General features: G+C 40.4%; 1 protein-coding gene across 9 annotated transcripts in view; it reads right to left on the bottom strand.

The window, feature by feature from the left end:
* The window catches only part of POU6F2 (POU class 6 homeobox 2), a 491407-nt gene that overhangs the window by 11541 nt on the left and 455526 nt on the right, over positions 1 to 24340 (bottom strand). For 5 of the 9 annotated variants that reach the window (XM_054687489.2, XM_016957300.4, XM_016957301.4 and 2 more), the window contains 2 exons: positions 24134 to 24340; positions 5363 to 5531 (listed from right to left, as the gene is read on the bottom strand). In XM_054687489.2, coding sequence (XP_054543464.1) covers positions 5363 to 5531; positions 24134 to 24340 — 376 coding nt within the window. Of the gene's footprint in view, positions 1 to 5362; positions 5532 to 13720; positions 13871 to 24133 lie in introns of all 9 variants that reach the window. The other 4 variants (XM_016957297.4, XM_054687486.2, XM_016957298.4 and 1 more) reach the window with 1 other exon arrangement.

The raw sequence follows: 24340 nt of genomic DNA, 5'->3' as shown, positions 1-24340 counted from the left end.
GAGTTGAAAAGGAAGCTGTGGACTTTTAGTCTGTGTGCATTGATGCTGTTGTGTGGATTATCAAACTTTCACTTCAAAGCTCAGAGGGATGGGAGCCTGGGCTACTGAGCCCAGTATCTTCCATGAGGCCCCCAAGAAACAGTTATTCCACCAGGAAACTGAATTCCTTCTTCTTCCTCTGACAGTTTCCACTCTTGTATTTTCTCCTGGTTCTACTTAGCTCCATGATAAAATAGAAATTCTTATGAAATTTAAACAGGGTGATGGTCTATTGGACAAAGTAGCATCTCTCTGCAAAATTTGTTGACTTCCAGAGGTGAACACTCAGATTTCTTTATATTAGTGTTCTTATCCAGAAAACTCAGATGGCAAAATGTTATTGTTATCGTTTTGCTCCATGGGTTCTGAGACTACAAAAGTCTTCCCATTCAAAATGGAGTCCACTTCTAGATAAACATTAGCTTTACCCTGATTACTACCTGTGGGACTTGTCTTCACGCTTTGGGAGAATTCATTAGATGCTGTCTGTAAGATGTTTTGAATTCATCAAAAGACGAATGCTCTTTTTTTAATCCCAAAGTTTCTGTCTTAAACTCTTGAGGTTGTTTCACTGGGAGAATAGTTTCCCTTCCTTAAGGAATATATACTTTTCAGCTTGAAAAGGGGAAATAAGAGGTGATTGTGATAAATAGAGTCCTTCCTGGAATGCTCCCTCAGCTCAGAATTTCACATTCTGTCCTGGGATAGGTCAATCTGGCTTTCTGTCATCTATTCTCCTGGCTCTGGGGAGGTTGGGTTCATTTTAAGGATGAATCTGAAGGCCACCTTGATGGGAACTTCAGGTAAAATCCTCAGATCTCTCACAAGGTGGATCCAGCACTTTTAACCAGCTCTAGGGAAACCCAATCTCGGGTTTCTATGGAGGGTGGAGGAAATGACATCTTTTATAGAAGTTTGCTCCAGATTACATGAGCCTGATATATTAAAGACAGGGCCAGAAAGTAATAGCAATGATGGCCAGGGTCCACCCTGAGTCTGACACTTGATCAACTTATAGAGGAATTAACTGGCCTGGGGACTTAGGCTAACATGGCATTGAAAACTGGCAGTGACTCATAAATATAATGATGATGTTTCCAAAATCAAGCCTGGGATGCATGGACTGAAAGTAAAAAAGATTTTTATGGGTGCTAAATGCAAACTGTGTGACAACAAACCTGCTTTGTAGAATCTGGTTGCGTGGTCACTGGGCACATACTGAACTGAATGCTCAGGATGCATCAGTCAGACAGAGTTTTGCTTTATTTTGCTGTTTGTTTGTTTTTTAAATTTAGCTCCTTCCCACTCTTAGCCCGGGCATCAGTGTAAGGTGCTGCTAAATGGGTTGGATAGTCACCATGCATCAACATCATCTTTCTATGATTCCTGATTTGTGGGATTGTTATGAGAGTAATATACACCTTTAAAGAAGCTTCCAAAGGTATGAATTAATTAACTATGCTATGTAAATAGCTGTCTGCTTTTTAGTGCTATTCTCACAGCAAATAATGGGCATATTTACCACATATTTCTGAGAAATAGGAAGCCATTTGGGAGTTTGCAATGCAATTTGGGAGAACAGTATTTTTGCAATATGGTGACCTCTTTGGGATGTAGAAAATGGCATGGATTGTGAAACAGGGGTTTCACTGTGCTATATGCCATCAGCATGCAACTTTAAGTTCACTTTATAGTTTTGTTTTTTTTCTGGAGCTAACTATAAGTCATTTGCTGTCTAAGGATAGAGCTTAGGTGTTTAGAAAATGTATACTGGAAAAAAATCCAGCAAGTGATCAAAACCCTAAACCTACCTATTTCTAAACAGTGCACTGTAAATCTTAAACCTAATTGGGACATTTGTCAAGTACTTGTTTGAATTTTCTTCTGATTTTCTGAAAACCCTGCTTATAAAAAACCATATCCACCTCTGATGATTATGGAGACTGAGCAAGGTTTAACACAAGGCAAGGTGTGTAGGTGCTATAAATAAGTATTGTGCAGATTTTCTAATAATCTGCATGTTTGGTAATTCTGAGCCCAGACGTGCTTTCTTTGCATATGAACATCTTGTATCATTACTAAGGTATTAACCCAGCATTCTCTTGCTTGTAGTTGGCAAGACTTTTGTATGATCCACCTATTCTAGTTCATCTGGCATACGGCAGGTTAGCCAACACTAGGATGACAGTCTTTGACAACGACATGGAGGAGTCATTGGCCATGGTTTTGACCAATGTTTTGGTGATATTGTGATGTAGTAAGATATATATATATATCTTATTATATATATATCTATATATCTTATTTTATATATTATATATCATATATATATCATATATATATCATATATATGATATATATATATATCCCTGGTCTTCATCCTTGGTTCCTGGCACAGAGCTCATAAGACTCTTATAATTTCCTAACAAATAGGGGTGCTAGGAGCATCTTCTGTTCTAATATTTAGTCTTTGACCCCACTTCCTGACACAGAGTTCCTAAATCCTTTGGAATGTCCTGGATGATAGGAACATCTTTTGTTCTAACGAGGTGACTCTTAGGGGCTCCTGGATAGCTTCATGATAGTGGCTGGTCATCAGAAAGACAAAGCTATGATTAGAAGCTTGAAGCTTTTAGCCCCACCTCCATTCTTTAGGGAGAGAAGAGGGGCTGGAGATTGAGTTAGTAATCAATCATGTCTACATGATGCCGCTGCCACAAAAATCACTAAGGTATGGAATTCGGAGAGCTTCCAAGTTGGTGAAAACATCCACATTCCGAGAGTGGTGCACTCCAACTCTACAGGGACAGAAACTCCTGCATTTGGAATCCTTCCAGACCTTGCCCTGCGTACCTCTTCATCTAGCTGTTCATCTGTATTCTTTATCATATCCTTTATAGTAAACAAGTAGATGTATTTCTCTGAGTTCTGTGAGCCATCATAGCAAATTATGGAACCAGAGTGATATGATTCATGTACTATTCATTCTGTAGTTGCTTTTGAGACAGAAGGGATTTAACTAAACAACATGCTCAAAATTTGTGGCAACTCAAGTCCAGCAAGGGGTTAGGGCAAAGTGCGACCCCTAGTGGTACTGTTAGACTCTCCTGGCCTGCAGAGACAACTGTGGAGCTAGCATGGTGTCATTCAGTCTCTGCATATGGGTTTGAAGTTTCCGGCTTCAATTGCATGTGGTAAAAGAGTCTCTCTTTCCCAAGTCTATGTATTTCATACCGAGAATATGTAATATGGTTCACTCATCATAAACCTAGAACTTATATGTGCCACTGGCTACTGTGCAATGAAAGTTCTATCTGGCCCATTAAAGTATCTCTGTTATTGATTTCTGAAAAAGGCTAATCCTTCACTGCCCAGCTGTGACAAGTGACTAGAGAGAACCCAGTTCCATCCATCTGACTGTCTGCTGTCTGCCCATCCACTCATTCATCTTTCTGTCCATCTTACACATGTTAACTATTTACCTTGTGCGAAACACTGTATTAGTAGGAGGTTGTTTGTACTTCTTTTTCATATTTAACTTATTTCTTCTCTGTAAGATGCTTAACTTTGGTTCCTTTTCTTTCAGGACCAAAGCTTAACAGTTTATCCTAAATTTATGACCTTGCTGCCATTTAGAAATGGAGTATTTTGCAGAAACTTATACAGAATATTGAATTGTAACAAAGTTTGACTCTTCCCGAGGAAAAGTTTTTTTTTTTTTTAATTAGGGGAAATCTGGCTATAATTAAATTCACTTTATCCTTAACTTTATGCAAGTCAGACTAGAGTTTCTGGAGAGGGTTGTATATCTAAACAACCTAAAATACAGTTGATGGAAAATGCATATGTATCCTGAAACTCTGGTGTTGACCCATCTTTAAGATCAACAGCATCCAGGTTAGTCTGGTGAAGTGCCTGGGCATTTTTTCTTTTTTTGAGATGGAGTTTTGCTCTTGCTGCCCAGACTGGAGTGCAATGGTGCGATCTCAGCTCACTGCAACCTCCGCCTCCCAGGTTCAAGCGGTTCTTCTGTTTCAGCGCCCTGAGTAGCTGGGATTACAGGCACATGCCACCACGCCCGGCTAATTTTTGTATTTTAGTAGAAACCGGCTTTCATCATATTGGTCAGGCTGGTCTCGAACTCCTGACCTCAGGTGATCTGCCCGCCTTGGCCTCCCAAAGTGCTGGGATTACAGGCATGAGCCACTGTGCCCGGCCTACCTGGGCATTTTAACATCTTTCCATAATGCCTCATTCCATTTTCTTCCTCACCCACAAGCATCTTTCTTGCCTTAATTATCAGTATAATTGAATATAGACATATATGTATGTAATTATTTTTCTTTTTTGAGGAGAATTACTTGTCGGGGAGGTCATGGCAACCATCCATTTTATTTTAAGAATTGCCCCATGATATGTGAGGATCCTACTGTTCCTGATATAACAGGTCATTCATGACACTTGACCAAACACAGATCCTCGCATGTCCTCATTTTATGGCACAGATGCCTATGCAGGCACCCATAGCTACTGGATTTTTGGTCCCTGGTGAATTGCAATCTATGCACATGTTCTGCAGTTTTATATATAAGTAAAAACTGCATTAAACGTGACTGACATTAAATCAGACCATTGTCCCATCCATCTTAACATGCTGTTATTTGCATGTGATAAATATACTATCTATCCCTAGGGCCAAATACCATTCTAAAAACTATATATACATATATATAGGCTATTTAGGGAGGCAGACTTGCAGGCTTATCCTATTTTATGAATGGTTGTTCAGAGATTTCTCATCTGATTCTGGCCCATGCAGCTTCCCCCACATGCCACTTGAGGTGGCTTATTGTACGCACACACCCACCCGCCCACAGGCATGCTCTCTTTTATTTCCTCTGACACCTACAAATAGAATGGCAGGGGACTTCAAACACACAGAAAAGCAGCTTGACCTGCCAGCTGAGTGCCTGTTGTTGGTTATTTCAGTTGTGAGCTATGTGGCTCATGCCCTGAAAGCTGATCAGTTGCTACCTTCTGAAGTGGCAGGACTGACTCAGCACATCAGCAACTACTTAAGATGGAACCCGGTCCTTGATAGCCACTAATTCAGGGAGTGTGCTTTGGGGACCTGCTTCCCTAAGGAACCATCTGGTCCTGGGGACGGACTTCATCTCAATATTGACCTAGCAGTACCAGGAAATTCCTGTGCAGGGTTGAGAGAGAGAGCAAGAGAGAGTGAGAGAGAGACAAGAAGGAAGACATTGCAAATAGGCAACAAGAAGGCCACCACGATTTAAACCGAGCCAGAAAGGATACTTACTGCTGACTAACTGGCCCACGCTCAAAGCTGAAGAAGAGGAGGATGAGGAGGAAGAAGAGGAAGGCTGCCGGACGGGACTTTGAGACATGGATGCTTGGCTGTGAGCCAGGTGCAGAAGGTTGCCTTGGGAGGCTGCTTGACCCACTGACGTCTGGGAGGGTTGGTGGAGCTACATGAGGGGATGTAAAAAAAATACACAAATGAATGAAAAATTAGGGGAAAAATGCCAGGGAACAGAAGTTTCATCTGGGGGTGAATCATTTTATTTCCAAGAATATATACTTCTCAGGAAGGGTGCGCACCCTACACAGCAGGCAGGCATTTTTTTTTTTTTTTTTTTGTAGAGCACATATTGCCACTTGCTTGACAGGCATTTTATTAGTAATTCTAAATATATTATTAATTCCCTACTTGGCTTGTTAGAGCACCCAATTTTCTACATTTCTCGACCCTGGCATGTGGCTGGACCTTTCTATCTATTCATACAGTTACAGCACACTTGACAGGCTTCTCAAGTAAGTATAGATAAAATATAACACCATCAACTCAGATTGGGAAACTAAAACTTAAAGATGTGGCTGTGCCCCACCATTTTATCCTATGTAACTGGTATTTTTAGAAAAGTTCCAATGTAGGCTGAGTGTGTGTGGGAACTTCCTCCTCTTACAGACTCTAGAGTCTGGATGGGTTTCTGTGGAGTTGATAAAATGCTGTCTGATATCCTAAGGAAAATTCAGAAAGAAGATGGGGAGTCAGAACAAAAATGTCCCGTAGGATTTCTAGCTCTCAGTTGTTACTTTCTTACTCTGGGCCGGCCACTGTATTAAGGACATTGACTAATTTTCCTATCAGCCTGTGGTGTGGGTACTATTTCCACCCCTCTCTCACAAACAGGGAAGCTGAGGCACAGAGAAGCTAAAGGATTTTCTAGGTTCAGCCAGCAAGTGCGGAGGAGCTGGTCTCTGGACACACGAAGTCTGACCCTGGGACCCGAGCTCTTAGTTATGATGCCACAAGGAAGAATTAATTTAATTTTAAAAATTGTGTGTGTGTTAAGGAAGGCTGTCTTTATATCCATTTATTCATGATTCCTCTACAGGTTATCAAAGGACTGTTGCTCTGAGAAGTGAGAGGAGCTCAGCTGAGGAGAGAAACGAGAGAGGGAAGGGAAATGCTTGCAGGTTCTAGGTCTACTTGGAGGCCCAGGAGGGATGTCTCTCCATCATTTTTTTTTCTTCTACTGGAAAGCTGCCATAAGGGCAGGCCAGGACCCCAAGCAGGTAGACAAGGAGCCTCAGCATTAGCCATCTTTGTTGATTGGATGTAGCACTTTTTGGTTTGTAAAGTGCTTTCATATCCATTGTCATTCTCACAGAGGTGTAGCAAGGCTTTTGTGAAAAGGAATCAGCCTGTGAGTAGAATTAGGTCAGGACCTCAACTTTGGTGGGAGGGAGAGCTACCCCCAAAACAGGCACCAGTCTGAGAAGGTCTACCACCTTGTTAGCACCTAAGAGCCAGCCTGGGGTGTTTCAACTTCATATTTGTCACTGCTTTCCCAGTGTGTGTGTGTTCATTTTTTCATTCAACTTTATTGAGATATAATTTACACATAATAAAATAAACCCATTTTAAACACAGAGTTTGATGAGTTTTGTCAAATGTGTACACATGTGAACCACCATGATAATCAAGATATAGAACCTTCTCATCATTCCACAATGTTCCCTCCTCTCCTTTGTCATCAATTTCCCCTCAACTTCCTGCCCTAGACAGCCACTACCCTGATTTCTGTCACTCTGGATTCATTTGTCTGAGTCCAGAAACGGAATCATACAATATGTACTCTTCTTGTATCTGGCTACTTTTGCTTGGCATACTGTTTTTGAGATTCATTCATTTTGTTGCATGCCTTGGTAGTTCAGTTTTTTTAAATTGCTGAATAGTATTCCCTTCCATATCTTATATGAATATGGTATATTGTTCATGAATTCATCTGTTGGTGGGTGTTTGGGTTGTTTCCAGTTTGGGGCTATGATGAATAAAGGTCTTATATAAACATTTATGAATAAGGCTGTGTGTCTACTTGTGTTTTTGTTTCTCTAATGTAAATACCTAGGAGTGGAACTATTGGATAATACTATAAATGCATGTTTAACTTTCTTAGAACCTCTCAAACTGATTTCCAAAGTGGTTGTACCATTTTATGTTCCCACCAGCAATGTATGAGAATTCCAGTTGCTCCACAATCTCGCTAACATTTAGGATCATCATGCTTTTTAATTCCCTAAAGGGTTTTTATCAAATTAATATTTTTCCTTCAAACAACTGTTAGTTAGGGGCTACTCCAGAAATGTGCTTAAGGAGCTATTCCCCTTCTGGTCCCCTGTGGTAATAATTAATAATGGCTCCCCTACTCACATGGCATTCCTATGCAGCAGATGTGCCTGGCAGGATTATGTGATGTAAATAACCAGCCTATGTGGCTGCTGAACATGAGAATCCAGGCTCCCACCCCATAGTGCAGGGATCTTCCCAGGAAACCACCTTGTGCCTCCTACAGAATTGCCTGCGGTTGCATTTCAAGTGAACACCCATATTGTTGCTCAGCTATGCGAAGTAGAGGCTAGATTACAAACCAAAGACAGTTACAATTGACATGGGATCCCAAATTAATATGCATCAAGCATCTGCCAAAGGTAATTAGCCAAACTGCTGAGCACATAATCAACAATTGAATCCAGTAAATTTTATACTGTAGGGACACATATTAAAGATTAAATCTATTTTTGATTTGCTTAATAAAGTGTGATGGATATTTGCATGTCAATCTACCCCCTATAACGTATTGAGTTGTCCTTCTAAATACTGTTACTTGGCAAAAGCTTTTTACAGTTTTGAGTAACTGAATCATTAGATTGTCTTCAGTTTGACCATTGCATCAATATTTTATTGGCCCTGGGTGTGGTAAAGAACCATCAAGGAACGGGAAAAGACACCAATTTAAATATTTCTTCCTCAGACACAACACGATAAAGAAAAAATTACTAGGCTGCAATCTTGCTTAAATTAAGAGTCACTAGAGCAAGCTAGGGCTTCTAGGCAAGAGAAGAAATTTCAGATGAAAATAAAATAATTACTTTAAGAACTTGTTCCATGTCCATACAGTCAAAAGAGAGTCAAAAGGAATCTAAGATGTCTAAGAATCTAAGAAAGATATTTTTCTTCCAAAGTAAATAATCATTTATTTTAGGACACTGGGGTTCTGCTTACCTCTAGAGTTCAACCAAACAGTTCAGAAAAACCAATACAAATTCTTCAAATTTCTTACTTGTCAAGGATCAAGAAGATTATATAAGCAGTGGCATCTCAATGGAGCCCATAGGTTTCATTCCAATTGCCAGTGTAAATGTGTATCTGTTAATTCTAGAATCATTTGCAAGCTCTGATAGAATAACCTTCTGTACATGTCAAAATCAGTCCAGATACTGACCTCTCGCCTTCATAACGTCTTTCCTTAGAAACAGGTCTTCAGAAGTACCACTTCTGTGAAATTCCATCTCTAAAACTGTAATTCTTTCAGGTAAACTATGAAATATAGCACTACGTCATTGGGATTCTTAGTTTAATGTTTTTGGTGTATTAATCTTTAGAAATTTTATGCGTAAAATATATCAAATAAGAAAAGACAAAGCAGAGATTTAAGCTACTTTATGAAACAGCTCTCGGGTTCAATATAAAAATTTAATATATGTTAAATAAGCAGCATTAGGAATATGTTACTTAATTTGATTTAATTATGTTGTTGTTTTGGACACTGAATTAACTGTAAAAATCACATATACTTGTATTTCATAACCATTGGCAAAAGAAATAGACATTTAAGTATTAAAACATAACCGGACACAAAAATTGGAATAATTTACCAAAAGAAAATGCAGGAAATTAGGGAATAATTAGAAGCAGAAGAAAAAGTTTCTTTCCTTTCCTTCCTGGAGGGAAAGGGAAACTTAGATGCTTCTATAAAGGCAGATGTTTTATTACATTGTCTTAATTTTTGAAAGGCCAAATATGTGAGTAATGTTTATTGGATGCTTCCTACCTGTTTTTGTGTATATTATTTAAAATCCTGGCAATAGTCCTCCTTTTTAGGTATTGGTGATATCATTACAGAAGAGGAAACAGAGACTTCAAAAGATGAAATGACTTACTTGGGATTACATAGCTGGTATAAGTAAGCTTTCAATCCATGTAAGTCTGACTCAAGAGCCAGCACTCCTTCCACTATGCCCCGCTGCCTCTCAACTCCACGATCATCGGAGATGAGCAGTTACAGGTCAGGGAAACAGCAGGGAGCTGGGAATTGTGGGAACAAATGAGGTATGTTCAAACTGATAGATCACGGTGAGCTACACTTTCAAGTTGATCAGCCATAGTGTAGATCATCATGATCTATCAATGTGTTTCTTTTCCCTAATATAAAATTTCAAATATTTTTCTGGTTTAAGAATTATTGTCTGCAGTTCCCTATTTAAAATGCCATGTTTGAAAGAAAACATGGTACTCTCAGGTGGCTAGAAGATTATCCAAAAATAATGTTATGATTTTAGTGCAGTTTGGGGACACATCTCAAATGCAGTTGCCTACAGATTGTTCTTTGCTTGATATAATTAATTCTGGTTATCTGTACTACCCCCAAACTTACTCTTCTCAGTATTGTATCCTGTTTATATGATCGTATTTTCTATTTATTCACCCTACTGTTAGTAGACTGCCTAAAGGAGCTTGAGTTTCTCTCCGTCTGAGTTTACATAATGACTTTCCTGCCCTTTTTTGAGCTGTGATCCCGGTGTAAATAGGCTGAGAGCATGGAGAATCTGCAAGAAAGAAGAGAAAAGGAACAGCTCATGTGAGCCTGTGGCTGTGCATTTTCCAGAGGAGGAGGACCGGATGTCCATCCCACACACAGAATGACAAATGGAGCACAGGATGCAGTGTCTGAGAAGCCTTCTACGTCCTACTGGCTCTCACAGGCTTGCTCTCTTGGTTTGTTTTTACTGGTTGGCACTGCCAGGGTGTTTAATATATTCACCAAAAATAGATTGAAATAACAGCACACTGTAAAGGCTTTCTTGGTTTTCTGTGCCACTGATCCCCAGGTATCTTCTATGTGTTATGCGGTATATCCTTAATAATGTTTTAGTTTCTGGAATAAATCATCTTCTAATTAAATGTGTCATTGATATTAAAATAAGTGGGGTGGCAAGTGTCTTGGAAAATGGACTAAAATGCAGAATGTACTAGGCAAGTTGGAAAAGTGAATGCATATGAACAGAAAATTCAAATGGGATTAAATATAAAGAAACTCACTTGGGGAGGAAAAATCTCTCTAAATCTGCAAAGGCAAAATGAAGGAGGGCTGGCCTTCAACAAAGATGTCAGAGAGCCATAGTGAACCCCAGGCTGAACCCTCCCTGTGCTGCAATGGAGGCAATGAATACAACCCAGAGGGGTCTCTCAGAAGCCAGAGTATGTGGGAAGGGCATCGTTACTTGCCCTCCCTGCCTGCCCTAGTTGGCATTTTTCTGAGTAATGTGTACCTTGGAATAGCTTGAAGAGAAGTTAAATCAGTGGTTCTCAAGATTTAGTTGCATCAGAATCACCTGGAGGGCTGTTAGAGCACAGATCACTGGGCTCCACCCTGACTTTCTAATTTAGTAAGCCTGGGTTGGGGCTCAAGAATTTGCATATCTAACAAGTTTTCAGGTGATGCTGCTACTGTGGGTTGGAGGACCACACAGATTTTGGAAGGAGCTCCTCTTGGAAAAAGAGTTAGAGCAAGTGGATCTGTTATGTCTAGACAAAAGAAGCCAGAGCCCAGACATAATAAGAACTTTGATTAACTAGGAGGGTATAATGAATGCCTGAGTCTTACTGAGGAGTTCATTCTACTGCGGACAGGACAAGAGCACAAATTAAATTTGCTGAGAGATTTAGAGTTGACATCAGGATGAGCTACCTTAAAACATTTGGAGGACCTGGAACATGATACAAGAGAGATTTTAGCTCTCTTTGTGGAAAATTTGAAAAGAGGCGGAAGTTATCCTTTTGGCATTCAGAGAGGCTTTACAGAGGAGGGAGGGATTTAGGACACAGGAGGGAGAGTGGATCCAGACCCCAAAGAATGGAGGAGCAGGAGCTTGCCAGACACGGAAGGTGGGAAGAGGTTCCAGGCCAGGGGCACAGAATGCACAGAAAGTATGAATGAACTGCATCAGCCGAACTTGGCAGGGAGTGAGAAGCTGAGACCAGAGAAGTTAGCTATCCAGATACATGACTGGAAGGTCAAAGGACTGCTCTGCATTGGGACCACCCATATAGATTTCACCCATCTAGGCAAACCCTTACTCTATTTTAGATCCCTTGTGGGTGGGAATGCCTCATTTCTATCTCATTCTGGGTGGCTTGAGAAAAAATTGAGAATCAGTGATTCAGGCCAGGGCTAGGAAGGAACATTGATTTTTTTGAAAATTAGTAACTGAATACATTTTTGTATTTACTTGAAAAATAATGCATGGATGTTGATAATTGCATGGCATTTTAAGAGAGCTAATTTGAATAAGCTGTCTCTCATTGGTTTTCTGTTAGTACCAAGATTACCTTTTGAGGAAAAATTGAGTGCCTTCATGGATGGTAGTCTCCAAGTATTATAGCTATGGTATTTAATTTTTGAAAAATCTTAATGCTTTGATTTTGCAAGTTGCAGATTTTTTTTCCTTTCATTTTTCTCTCCCCGCCTTAATGATACTGAAAAGTCCTGTTAACTTTTGTCTGGATTTAGTCAAAAGGAGAATAAATCTACACAAAAATAATGTCTGTGTGGCTTATGAAGAAACTACTAATTCATAGGCACGGGGCAATTAGGGGAAAGAAAACCAGGGCCTCTGAAGAGACCCTGACTTTGGGAGGTGTTCACCATATGCCACAACAGCTGTAGAATCCCTTGGAGGAAGCAAAAGGTTGCTTTTGAGCTCCACTAAATATTTTTGTATTAAGTAACTTTTCTTTCATGCACACAAAGATTCTCATCACTCTCTTACTTTCATCTGGTTGTTTGTTTGTTTGAGACAGTGTCTCACGCTGTAGCCCAAGCTGGAGTGCAGTGGTGCGATCTCGGGTCACCGCAACCTCTGCCTCCCGGACTCAAGTGATTCTCGTGCCTCAGCCTCCCAAGTAGCTGGGACTACAGGCATGCACCACCATGCGCAGCTAACTTTTTGTATTTTAGTAGAGACGGGGTTTCACCATGTTACCGAGGGTGGTCTCGAACTCCTGAGCTCAGGCGATCTGCCTGCCTCGGCCTCCCAAAGTGCTGGGATTACAGGCGCGAGCCACTGCGCCCGGCCTTCATCTGGTTTTTTTCTGAATTTGTTTTCTGGTATTGCTCACCAAGGATTTCTGATGTAATACTGTGGAAGCTATATTTAGGGCTGTCAAATACCGGTGTTTTTTAAAAAAAATACTGTTTACATTTCAGATGATAACTTTGCATGTTCTTCTCTCATCATTGGAAAGAATCATCATCAGTGTGTTGGATACTACATTCTTACATTCAGGCTCTTAATTAATGGTAGGCAGATGTGAAAATTCATTAAAGATGTCATTACTTTTATTAAATTAAAACAAATCATTCCAGGTCATCTGGTCTGACAGTCCTATACTTTACTTCATGAAAGTGGACTTCCTTCTGAGTATGAGTTAGGGAACTCTCTGTTCCTGTAATTTATGACATATTTTACCTTCAGAACTATGCTCTTGTGAGATCACACATTTGTCGTAAATCACATGAAAAAATAAATTGAGAAACTTCTCTACTGTATGACAGAAATCCTTTATTTTTCAGTGGTTGTCCATATTATATTTCTTCAATGTAAAGGGTAATATTTAAAGAAAAAAATTGAAGACCACTATCCTTATACCTTTTGAGCTTTTAACTTTTTGACTCAGGGGTTTTTATGATTGGCGAGCCTCAGAATCACAGCTTTTACATCTGGGACTCACACTTGTGCATCTCCTGTCAATTTGCCCAACTTGTTAGCTTGATTGCGTGTTCTCATGGTGTCTCAACTGGAGCCAATGCCAAGAAATAAAATCATTCATTCATTTCTACCATTTCCCTGGTATTTCTGACCAGGTTCACCATCAGTTTTCTGGATATTCCTGGGACTAGGACAGACCACTGGCACATGCCTTGAGCAAGAGGGACAGACCCATTGGTGCCTGCCGTGACTTGGGTATTTGAGATGGTTCCCTCATTGCTCTTTTCCGCTGTGCTCACGTGTTCTCTCAGCGTGCACATACCTGAGAGGTGCACATATGTGTACTGGTGAAGGGAGCCCGCTCTTTGGGATGCTGGTTGTAGCTGACATGTTGATTGGGGTGTACTTTGTTGGATTTGCAAGGTACATCCCCAAGAAGCTGGCTGTTTTTTCCAGTTGCTAATCTCCAATCCTGCAGTGAAGAGGACAGTGGTGGTGGTTAGACTAGCAGAGGACTGACCATATGTTGCTGCAGTAGGAACAAGGTTTCATTCCGGGGCTGACAGATGCTGCGTGAGAAGGCTCCTGAGGTGTGTCTGGGCCTGTGAGAGAGACTATGGAAATGGATTACTGATATCTGCTGTGAGCAAGGGGTTAGGAGTGGCACCATTCCTGCCTCTTATTTGCCATTTCTTGGTTAGGCCTTTCTCCTGGATCAAAACTGTACTACTCCCAAACTAGAGCTGCAATTTTGTGTCACAGCTGTAGTCTATCACCCACACTCACCTTTGAAATTCAAGGTGAGAGTGAGAGCTACTTTATATTAAATGTTAATGATTTCTAACTAATTCATCACCTTTTTGGCAATTTACAACTGGCTTTGCTGACAGAAAAGGTTTTTAGCAGATTGTAGCAAAAGAGGCCAATTTCCCCATATTTTCCCCCAGAGATAATTTTGAACATAGTTGGACCAGATGAAACTAGGGTTTAAAAGGCCAATGAAAGATAGAGAACCTTGCCTTATTTGAGGAACCACTCAGAAGGTAGAGAATCAAACAGAAATAGTGTAAATAGCAAATAGTGAAATAAATAAACCAGCTGAGAGACGGGGGGAAGAAAAGTTCTTAATGATAAGATTGGCAGAGACTGCTTGGGATAAAGCTGAGGAAGAAGAGGTGGCTCCCCAGGCTACAGATTTAGATTTTGAGTGAGAAGACAAAGTCTCTGTCTCCAGAAAGTGTACAGATTCAGACCTCGCTGGGATTCTCCTGGTGTTGGCTCCCTCGCTGGGTGAAGTTCCCTTGCTGAATGCTGAACGCTCTAATAGATCCCTTCACTTCTACCTCATGGCACGTACTGCTGTCTTAGTGACATATTTGTATAAGTCTTTGGTGAATGTACATCTTCCTCACTACCCCATAAGCTCCATGAAGGAAGAGCTCATGGCATCTGTCTTGCCCACCAACACAGCCTAGCTTCCTGGTACCAATGCCAGACACATGGTAGGTGGTCAATAAATATTTCCATTAAATAGATTTTTTTGTATTCATTGAACAAGCAACTGGATTTTCCAAGCATAGTCTCTGAGAGCCACCAAGAATGGGCTTGTTTTCGTGGTTGGATCAGGAGCCAAATGGAGGCAATGGCTGAGGTATCTGGAAGGATATTTCTGCATTGTTGTAGATAAATGATAATATTGGGACTTTCTTCTTCCCTTCTCTTTATATTTTATTTCCTTGCTAACTGCTTTACATTATACAGCTTTCTGACTTCACATAAAGCCATGTGCTCGGTCATACACTCACTCTTAGTCTTCATCATTCCTGTCCACCATCTTTCTTTTGTTAGTGTACACTCCACCTTTAACTCTGGGTCTTAGCCTTGCCCATCTCTTACTTCTTAACTCACTCAGTTAAGGAGCTCATTTCAACATGTTTCAAATAGGGACAATCCAGACTTTAAAACGTTGTAACAGAGAAACAGAGGAATTGATGTTTCTTCATTGCTTTACCTAATTTTATTTCTGCAGCATTTGATGCTCGTCTACTTCCTACTTTTTTGAAATACTTGGATGCTAGATCACCACACTCTGGGTTTCTCTTTTAGTTACCCAACCATTTCTTCTCTCATTTTTCCTCTTCCATTCCTTAAATGCTGATGTTTCCCAAGAGGGACTCTTGGTCTTCCTTCCCTTGCTTCTCATATTTTTTCTGATTTTTTTTCTTCCCTTGCTCCTCTTGCTTTCTCTGGTGTCTCATTTGTTTTCAGCTACAACAAATGTACTCATGACTTGACTCCCATGTACTCACAACTCAACTCCAAGTTCATGCTCTCATTAATTCTTCTTTGTGTTTTGCTATAGACTCCTAAATGGTTTGCTCACAGTAGATGGTTTACTTCAGTTCAACCTCTGTAGTGCTATCAGAGTTATTTTCTTGAAAAAAAAAAAAGCTAAGCTTTTAAAATACCTTTTACACGTTTAACAGGTCCTGTTCCCCATGCCACCCAACTGGGTGAGTCCCTCCAACAGGGGTTGTCAGACACCCTATATAGCAGTGATCCTACTGGCATCAGGTTGGTGCCCCTTGAGGTCAGAGGTCCCAGAAGAAGGAGGAGGCACCCATTTTTGCTGTTCTCCAGACTTCTTGAATGACATATCCAGGCACGGGAGTGAATCGGATGAGTAGGGCCTGAAGTGAACCTCCCAGCAAACTGCAGCAGCCCTACAGAAGAGGGAGTTGACCATTGAAAGGAAAACAAGCAGAAAGCAACAACAACAACATCATCATCATCAACAACAACAACAACAAGCCCCCACGAAAACCCTCCAACGATCAGCAGCCTCAAAGACTGAAACTAGACAAACTCACAAAGATGAGAAAGAATCAATGAAAAAATGCTGAAAACCCAAAAGACCAGAGTGCCTCTTCTCCTCCAAATGATCACAACATCTCTCCAACAAGGGCACAGAACTGGATGGAGGATCAGATGAACTAATTGACAGAAGTATCAGAAGATAGGTAATAAAAACTATGATGAGCTAAAGGAGCATGTTCTAACCCAATGCAAAGAAGCTAAGAACCTTGATAAAAGGTTTGAGGAATTGCTAACTAGCATAACCAATTTAGAGAGGAACATAAATGACCAGATGGAACTGAAAAACACTGCACAAGAACTTCGTGAAGCATACACAAGTGTCAATAGCCAAATTGATCAAGTGGAAGAAAGGATATCAGAGTTTGAAGACCACCTTGCTGAAATAAGGAATGCAGACAAGACTAGAGAAAAAAAGAAAGAAAAGGAATGAAGAAAGACTCCAAGAAATACGGGACTTCATCAAAAGACCAAACCTATGATTGACTGGAGTACCAGAATGAGATAGGGAGAATGGAAACACGCTGGAAAACACACTTCAGGATATTATCCAGGAGAACTTCCCCAACCTAGCAAGAAAGGCCAACATGCAAATTCAGGAAATACAGAGAATACCATTAAGATATTTTATGAGAAGATCAACCCCAAGACACATAATCATTAAATTCTCCAAGGGCAAAATGAAGGAAAAACTGTTAAGGGCAGCCAGAGAGAAAGGCCAGGTCACCTACAAAGGGAAGCCCATCCCACTAACAGCAGACCTCTCAGCAGAAACTCTACAAGCCAGAATAGATTGGGGGCCAATATTTAACAATCTTAAAGAAAAGAATTTTCAATCTAGAATTTCATATCCAGCCAAACTAAGCTTCATAAGCGAAGGAGAAATAAAATCATTTCCAGACAAGCAAATGCTGAGGCATTTTTTTTTACCACCATACCTGCCCTGCAAGAGCTCCTGAAAGAAGCACTAAATATGGAAAGGAAAAACTGGTACCAGCCACTGCAAAAACACACCAAAAAGCCCAGGTGTGGTGGCTCACACCTGTAATCCCAGCACTTTGGGAGGCTGAGGCAGGTGGATCACCTAAGGTCAGGGTTTGAGAGCAGCCTGGCCAACATGGCGAAACCCTGTCTCTACTAAAAATACAAAAAATAGCCAGGTGTGGTGGTGCATGCCTGTAATCCCAGCTACTCGGGAGGCTGAGGCAGGAGAATCAGTTGAACCCAGGAGGCAGAGGTTGCAGTGAGCTGAGATTGTGCCTTTGCACACCAGCCTGGGTGACAAGAGCGAAAATCCGTTTCAAGAAAACAAAACAAAAACCAAAACCAAAAACACCAAAATATAAAGACCAATGACACTATGAAGAAACTGCATCAACTAGTGTGCAAAATAACAAAATAGCAGCATGATGACAGAACCAAATTCATACATAACAATACTAACCTTAAATGTAAGTGGGGTAAATGCCCCAATTAAAAGACACAGACTGGCAGATTGGATAAAGAGTCAAGACCCATCGGTGTGTTGTATTCAGGAGACTCATCTCATGTGCAAAGACACACGTAGGCTCAAAATAAAGGGATGGAAGAAAATTTACCAAGCAAATGGAAAGCAAAAAACAAAAACAAAAACAAAAACAAAAACAAAAACCAGGGGTTGCAATCCTAGTCTCTGATAAAATAGACTTTAAACCAGCAAAAATCAAAAAAGACAAAGAAGGGGATTATGTAATGGTAAAGGGAACAATTCAACAAGAAGAGCTAACTATTCTAAACATATATGTACCCAATACAGGAGCACCCAGATTCATCAAACAAGCTCTTAGAGACCTCCAAAGAGACTTAGACTCCCACACAATAATAGTGGGAGACTTTAACACCCTAATGTCAGTATTAGACAGATCAATGAGACAGAAGATTAACAAGGATATTCAGGACTTGAACTCAGCTCTGGATCAAGTGGACCTAATAGACCTAACAGAACTCTCCACCCCAAATCAACAGAATATACATTCTTCTCAGTGCCACATGGCACTTATTCTAAAATCAACCACATAATTGGAAGTAAAACACTCCTCATCAAATGTGAAAGAACTGAAATCATAACAGTCTCTCAGACCACAGTGTGATCAAATTAGAACTCAGGATTAAGAAACTCATTCTAGTTCTAGATCCTTGAGGAATCACCACACTGTCTTCCACAATGGTTGAACTAGTTTACAGTCCCACCAACAGTGTAAAAGTGTTCCTATTTCTCCACATCCTCTCCAGCACCTGTTGTTTCCAGACTTTTTAATGATCGCCATTCTAACTGGTGTGAGATGGTATCTCATTGTGGTTTTGATTTGCATTTCGGCCCAGCCATCCCATTACTGGGTATATACCCAAATGATTATAAATCATGCTGCTATAAAGACACATGCACATGTATGTTTATTGCGGCACTACTCACAACAGCAAAGACTTGGAACAACCCAAATGTCCATCAATGATAGACTGGATTAAGAAAATGTGGCACATATGCACCATGGAATACTATGCAGCCACAAAAAAGGATGAGTTCATGTCCTTTGTAGGGACATGGATGAAGCTGGAAACCATCATTCTCAGCAAACTATCACAAGGACAAAAAAACCAAACATCACATGTTCTTACTCATAGGTGGGAATTGAACAATGAGAACACCTGGACACAGGAAGGGGAACAACACACACAGGGGCCTATTGTGGGGTAGGGGGATGGGGGAGGGATAGCGTTAGGAGATATACCTAATGTAAATGACGAGTTAATGGGTGTAGCACACCAACATGGCACATGTATACATATGGAACAAACCTGCACGTTGTGCACATGTACCCTAGAACTTAAAGTATAATAATAATAAAAAAAAGAAACTCACTCAAAACCACATGATTACATGGAAATTGAACAACCTTCTCCTAGATGACTCCTGGGTAAATAAGGAAATTAAGGCAGAAATCAAGAAGTTCTTTGAAACTAATGAGAACAAAGACACAACGTACCAGAATCTCTGGGACACAGCTAAGGCAGTGTTAAGAAGGAAATTTATACCACTAAATGCTCACATCAGAAAGCTAGAAAGTTCTCAAATCGACACCCTAACATCACAATTAAGAACTAGAGAGGCGGCCGGGCGCGGTGGCTCACGCTTGTAATCCCAGCACTTTGGGAGGCCGAGGCGGGTGGATCACGAGGTCAGGAGATTGAGACCACGGTGAAACCCCGTCTCTACTAAAAATACAAAAAAAATAGCCGGGCGTGGTGGCGGGCGCCTGTAGTCCCAGCTACTCGGAGAGGCTGAGGCAGGAGAATGGCGTGAACCCGGGAGGCGGAGCTTGCAGTGAGCCGAGACTGTGCCACTGCACTCCAGCCTGGGCAAGAAGCAAGACTCCGTCTCAAAAAAAAAAAAAAAAAAAAAAAAAAAAAAAGAACTAGAGAGGCAAGAGGAAACTAATCCAAAAGCTAGCAGAAGACAAGAAATAACTGAGATCAGAGAAGAACTGAAGGAGATAGAGACAAGAAAAACCCTTTCAAAAATTAATGAATCCAGGAGCTGGTTTTTTGAAAAAAATTAACAAAATAGGTAGACCACTAGCTAGATTAATAAAGAAGAAAAAAGAGAAGAATCAAACAGACACAATAAAAAGTGATAAAGGGGATATCACCACTGATCTCACAGAAATACAAACTACCACCAGGTAACACTATAAACATCTCTACACAAATAAACTAGAAAATCTAAAATAAATGAATAAATTCCTGGACACATACACCCTCCCAAGACTAAACCAGGAAGAAGTCAAATCCCTGAAGAGACCAATAACAAGTTCTGAAATTGAGGCAGTAATTAATAGCCTACCAACAAAAAAAAGCCCAGGACCACATGGAGTCACAGCTGAATTCTACCAGAAATACAAAGAGGAGCTGGTATCATTGCTTCTGGAACTATTCCAAACAGTTGAAAAGGAGGGACTCCTCCTTAACTAATTTTATGAAGCCAGCACCATCCTGATACCACAACCGGGAAGAGACACAACACAAAAAGAAAACTTCAGGCCAATATTCCTGATGAACACAGATGCAAAAATCCTCAATAAAATACTGGCAAACCAAATCCAGCAGCAGATCAAAACTTATCCACCACGATCAAGTCGGCTTCATCCCTGGGATGCAAGGCTGGTTCAACATATGCAAATGAATAAGCGTAATCCATTGCATAAAGAGAATCAAAGACAAAAACCATATGATTATCTCAACAGATGCACAAAAAGCCTTTGATAAAATTCAACATCCCTTCATGTTAAAAGCTCTCAATAAACTAGGTATTGATGGAACATATCTCAAAATAGTAAGAGCTATTTATGACAAACCCACAGACAATATCATATTGAATGGGCAAAAACTGGAAGCATTCCCTTTGAAAACTGGTACAAGACAAGGATGCCCTCTCTCACCACTCCTATTCAACATAGTATTGGAAGTTCTGGCCAGGGCAATCAGGCGAGAGAGGAAAATAAAGGGTATTCAAATGGGAAAAGAGGAAATCAAATTGTCTCTGCTTGCAGACGACATGATTTTATATTTAGAAAACTCCATCATCTCGGCCCCAAAACTCCTTAAACTGATAAGCAAGTTGAGCAAAGTCTCAGGATACAAAATCAATGTGCAAAATTACAAGCATTCTTTTACACAAACAATAGACAAGCAGAGAGCCAAATCATGAATGAACTCCCATTCACAATCACTACAAAGAGAATAAAATACCTAGGAATACAGCTAACAGGGGATATGAAGGACCTTTTCAAGGAGAACTACAAACCACTGCTCAATGAAATAAGAGAGGACACAAACAAATGGAAAAACATTCCATCTTTTTGGATAGGAAGAATCAATATTGTGAAAATGGCCATACTGCCCAGAGTAATTTATAGATTCAATGGTATACCCATCAAACTACCACTGACATTCTTCACAGAATTAGAAAAAACTATTTTAAATTTCATATGGAATCAAAGAAGACCCCATATAGCCAAGACAATCCTAAGCAAAAAGAACAAAGCTGGAGGCATCACTCCGCCTCACTTCAAACTATACTACAAGGCTACAGTAACCAAAATAGCGTGGTACTGGCACCAAAACAGATATATAGACCAATGGAGCACAATAGAGACCTCAGAAATAACACCACACATCTAAAACTATCTGATCTTGGACAAACCTGACAAAACAAAGGGGAAAGGATTCCCTATTTAATAAATGGTGCTGGGAAAAGTGGCTAGCCATATGCAGAAAACTAAAACTGGACCCCTTCCTTACACCTTATATAAAAATTAACTCAAGATGGATTAGACTTAAATGTAAAACCCCACACCATAAAAACCCTAGAAGAAAACCTAGGCAATACCATTCAGGACATAGGCATGGGCAAAGACTTCATGACAAAAATGCCAAAAGCAATGGCAAGAAATGCCAAAATTGACAAATGAGATCTAATTAAACTAAAGAGCTTCTGCACAGCAAAAGAAACTAGCATCAGAGTGAACAGGCAACCTACAGAATGGGAGAAAATTTTTGCAATCTATCCATCTGACAAAGTTCTAATATCCAGAATTTACCAGGAACTTAAACAAATTTACAAGAAAAAAACAATCCCATGAAAAAGTGGGCACAGGATATGAACAGACTTCTCAAAAGAAGACATTTACACAGCCAACAAACATATGAAAAAAAGCTCAACATCACGGATCATCAGAGAAATGCAAATGAAAACCACAATGAGATACCATCTCATGCCAATTAGAATGGTGATTATTAAAAAGTCAGGAAACAATAGATGCTGACAAGGCTGTGGAGAAATAGGAACACGTTTACACTGTTGGTGGGAATGTAAATTAGTTCAACCATCGTGGAAGACAGTATGGCAATTCCTCAAGAATCTAGAACCTGGAACATCATTTGACCCTGCAATCCCATTACTGGGTATATACCCAAAAGAATATAAATCTTTCTACTGTAAACACATATGCAAATGTATATTTATTGCAGCACTATTTACAATAGCAAAGACATGGAACCAACCCAAATGCCCATCAATGATAGACTGGATAAGGAAAAGTATTCCATATACACCATGGAATACTATGCTGCCGTAAAAAGGAATGAGGTCATGTCCTTTGCAGGGATATGGATGAAGCTGGAAGCCATCGTCCTCAGCAAACTAACACAGGAAAAGAAAACCAAACACCTCATGTTCTCACTCATAACGGGGAGTTGAACATTGAGAACAGATGGACACAGAGAGGGGAACAACACACAGCAGGGCCTGTTAGGGGGTGGGATGTGAGGAGGGAACTTAGAGGATGGGTCAATAAATGCAGCAACCACCATGGCACACATATACCTATGTAACAAACCTGCACGTTCTGCACATGAATCTCATTTTTTTGTGTGTTTTTTGTTTTTGCTTTTTTTTTTAGAAGAAGCTGAAAAAAAACCCAAAAACAAACCTCTCATAGATCTCCAGGGCTTGGCTGCAGATTAAATCATCACCATCATCATCACCATCACAATCATCATCACCATCACCATCATCATCACTATCATCACAACTACGTTAGTGCTTACTGTATGCCAGGCACTATTCTGACCTCTTCATATATATATTAACTCATTTAATCCTCATAACCACCCTGTGAGATAGCTACTGGTGTATCCCCACTTTACAAATGAGGTAACAGGGGCACAAAGATGATATGTAGTGTGTTCAAGATCCCACAGAGAAAAAGTCCATCCTTTTTAGATTGTTTATAGAGCCCTTCCGTGAATGTCCTCTGCCTCCTCTCTGCTCCAATCACATGAGCCTTTCTCCTGTTTCTCAACACTCCATCCTCTTTCCCATTTCCCTGCCTTTGTGCCTGCTGTTCCCTCTGCTTGGAATGCTGTTAACCCTTCGTTTACTTGGTTAACTCATACCCAACTGTCCGGACTCCATTCCCAAGCCATTATCTCTGGGAGGACTAAAAACTCTCTGAGCAGAGTTGGTCACTTCCAACTCTGTGGTGATACCTGCCCTGTCACAGGATAGTCTCTGCTCTACTGCACAACAGATTCTGCTTACAAATCTGTGTCCTCTACAGGGTGATGAGCTCCCTAAAATCAGAAAGCATCTCTCCTTTATTTCTGTTTCTTCACATTTATCAGGGGCCTGCTATACAGTAGGTTATCAAAAAATGTTTGTTGAAGGAGCCAGTTAACCAGACACTCCATGAGGTCAGGGACCACACCTTTTTCTGTGCTGTGAACCCAATCTCTAGCACAAACACATAGGAAGCTCTCAATTGATATTTGAATGGAAAAATTAACTGGATCATCATGGTTTTGTGAAATTCAACCAAGCAGAACTTCCTATTTTTCATTTCCTCATTTGTAGGCAGTGGTTTCGCAGCAGCACCTTGGGATCTCTTAATATTTAATAATTTTTTCATTCACAATTAAGGCATGAGTGTTCTTCGTTTCTTTTTGACCTCATTTTGAAAATCTGAAAATTAAGTATCTTGAGCACAGATTAATAAGAATACATCCCTATTGAATTTTAGGGCACTCTCTCTGTTTTTAATTTAATATATTCTTATTTTTATATTAAAGAAGTATTTAGTTATCACCCATATTCATTAAGAATGAAAAAGAGTTACATGCCATTTTATAAGTATCGATATGTTCAGATGAGTGAGATCAAATATTTTGTAATGTAAAAGTTACTTTTCATTGATTGAGACCAAACAGGAGAAGCTGGGTAAGGACAGTGTCCTGTGCCATGGCTGCCTTGGCCTGGAACATTTACCTGCTGGCCGGGCTTGATGGGTGACAGCGTGATGCCCTGGGTGTTGATCACGGGCAGGATCTGGTTCCCAATGACTGTGGCGATGATCTGGCCCTGGGCGTTTGTTAGGAGCTGGGGGGTGATTGGTTGCACTTGCAAGCCCTGAGTGCCGCTTGCTGCTTGGCTCGATGGCCCCGGATTAGGCATCAGTGGAATGGTCCCGATAAT

The sequence above is a fragment of the Pan troglodytes genome, chromosome 6, assembly GCF_028858775.2.
Source record: "Pan troglodytes isolate AG18354 chromosome 6, NHGRI_mPanTro3-v2.0_pri, whole genome shotgun sequence".
NCBI classification, from domain to species: Eukaryota; Metazoa; Chordata; class Mammalia; order Primates; family Hominidae; genus Pan; species Pan troglodytes.
The sequence above is the reverse complement of the archived record's forward strand: the minus strand, read 5'-3'. Positions and strand labels throughout refer to the sequence as shown.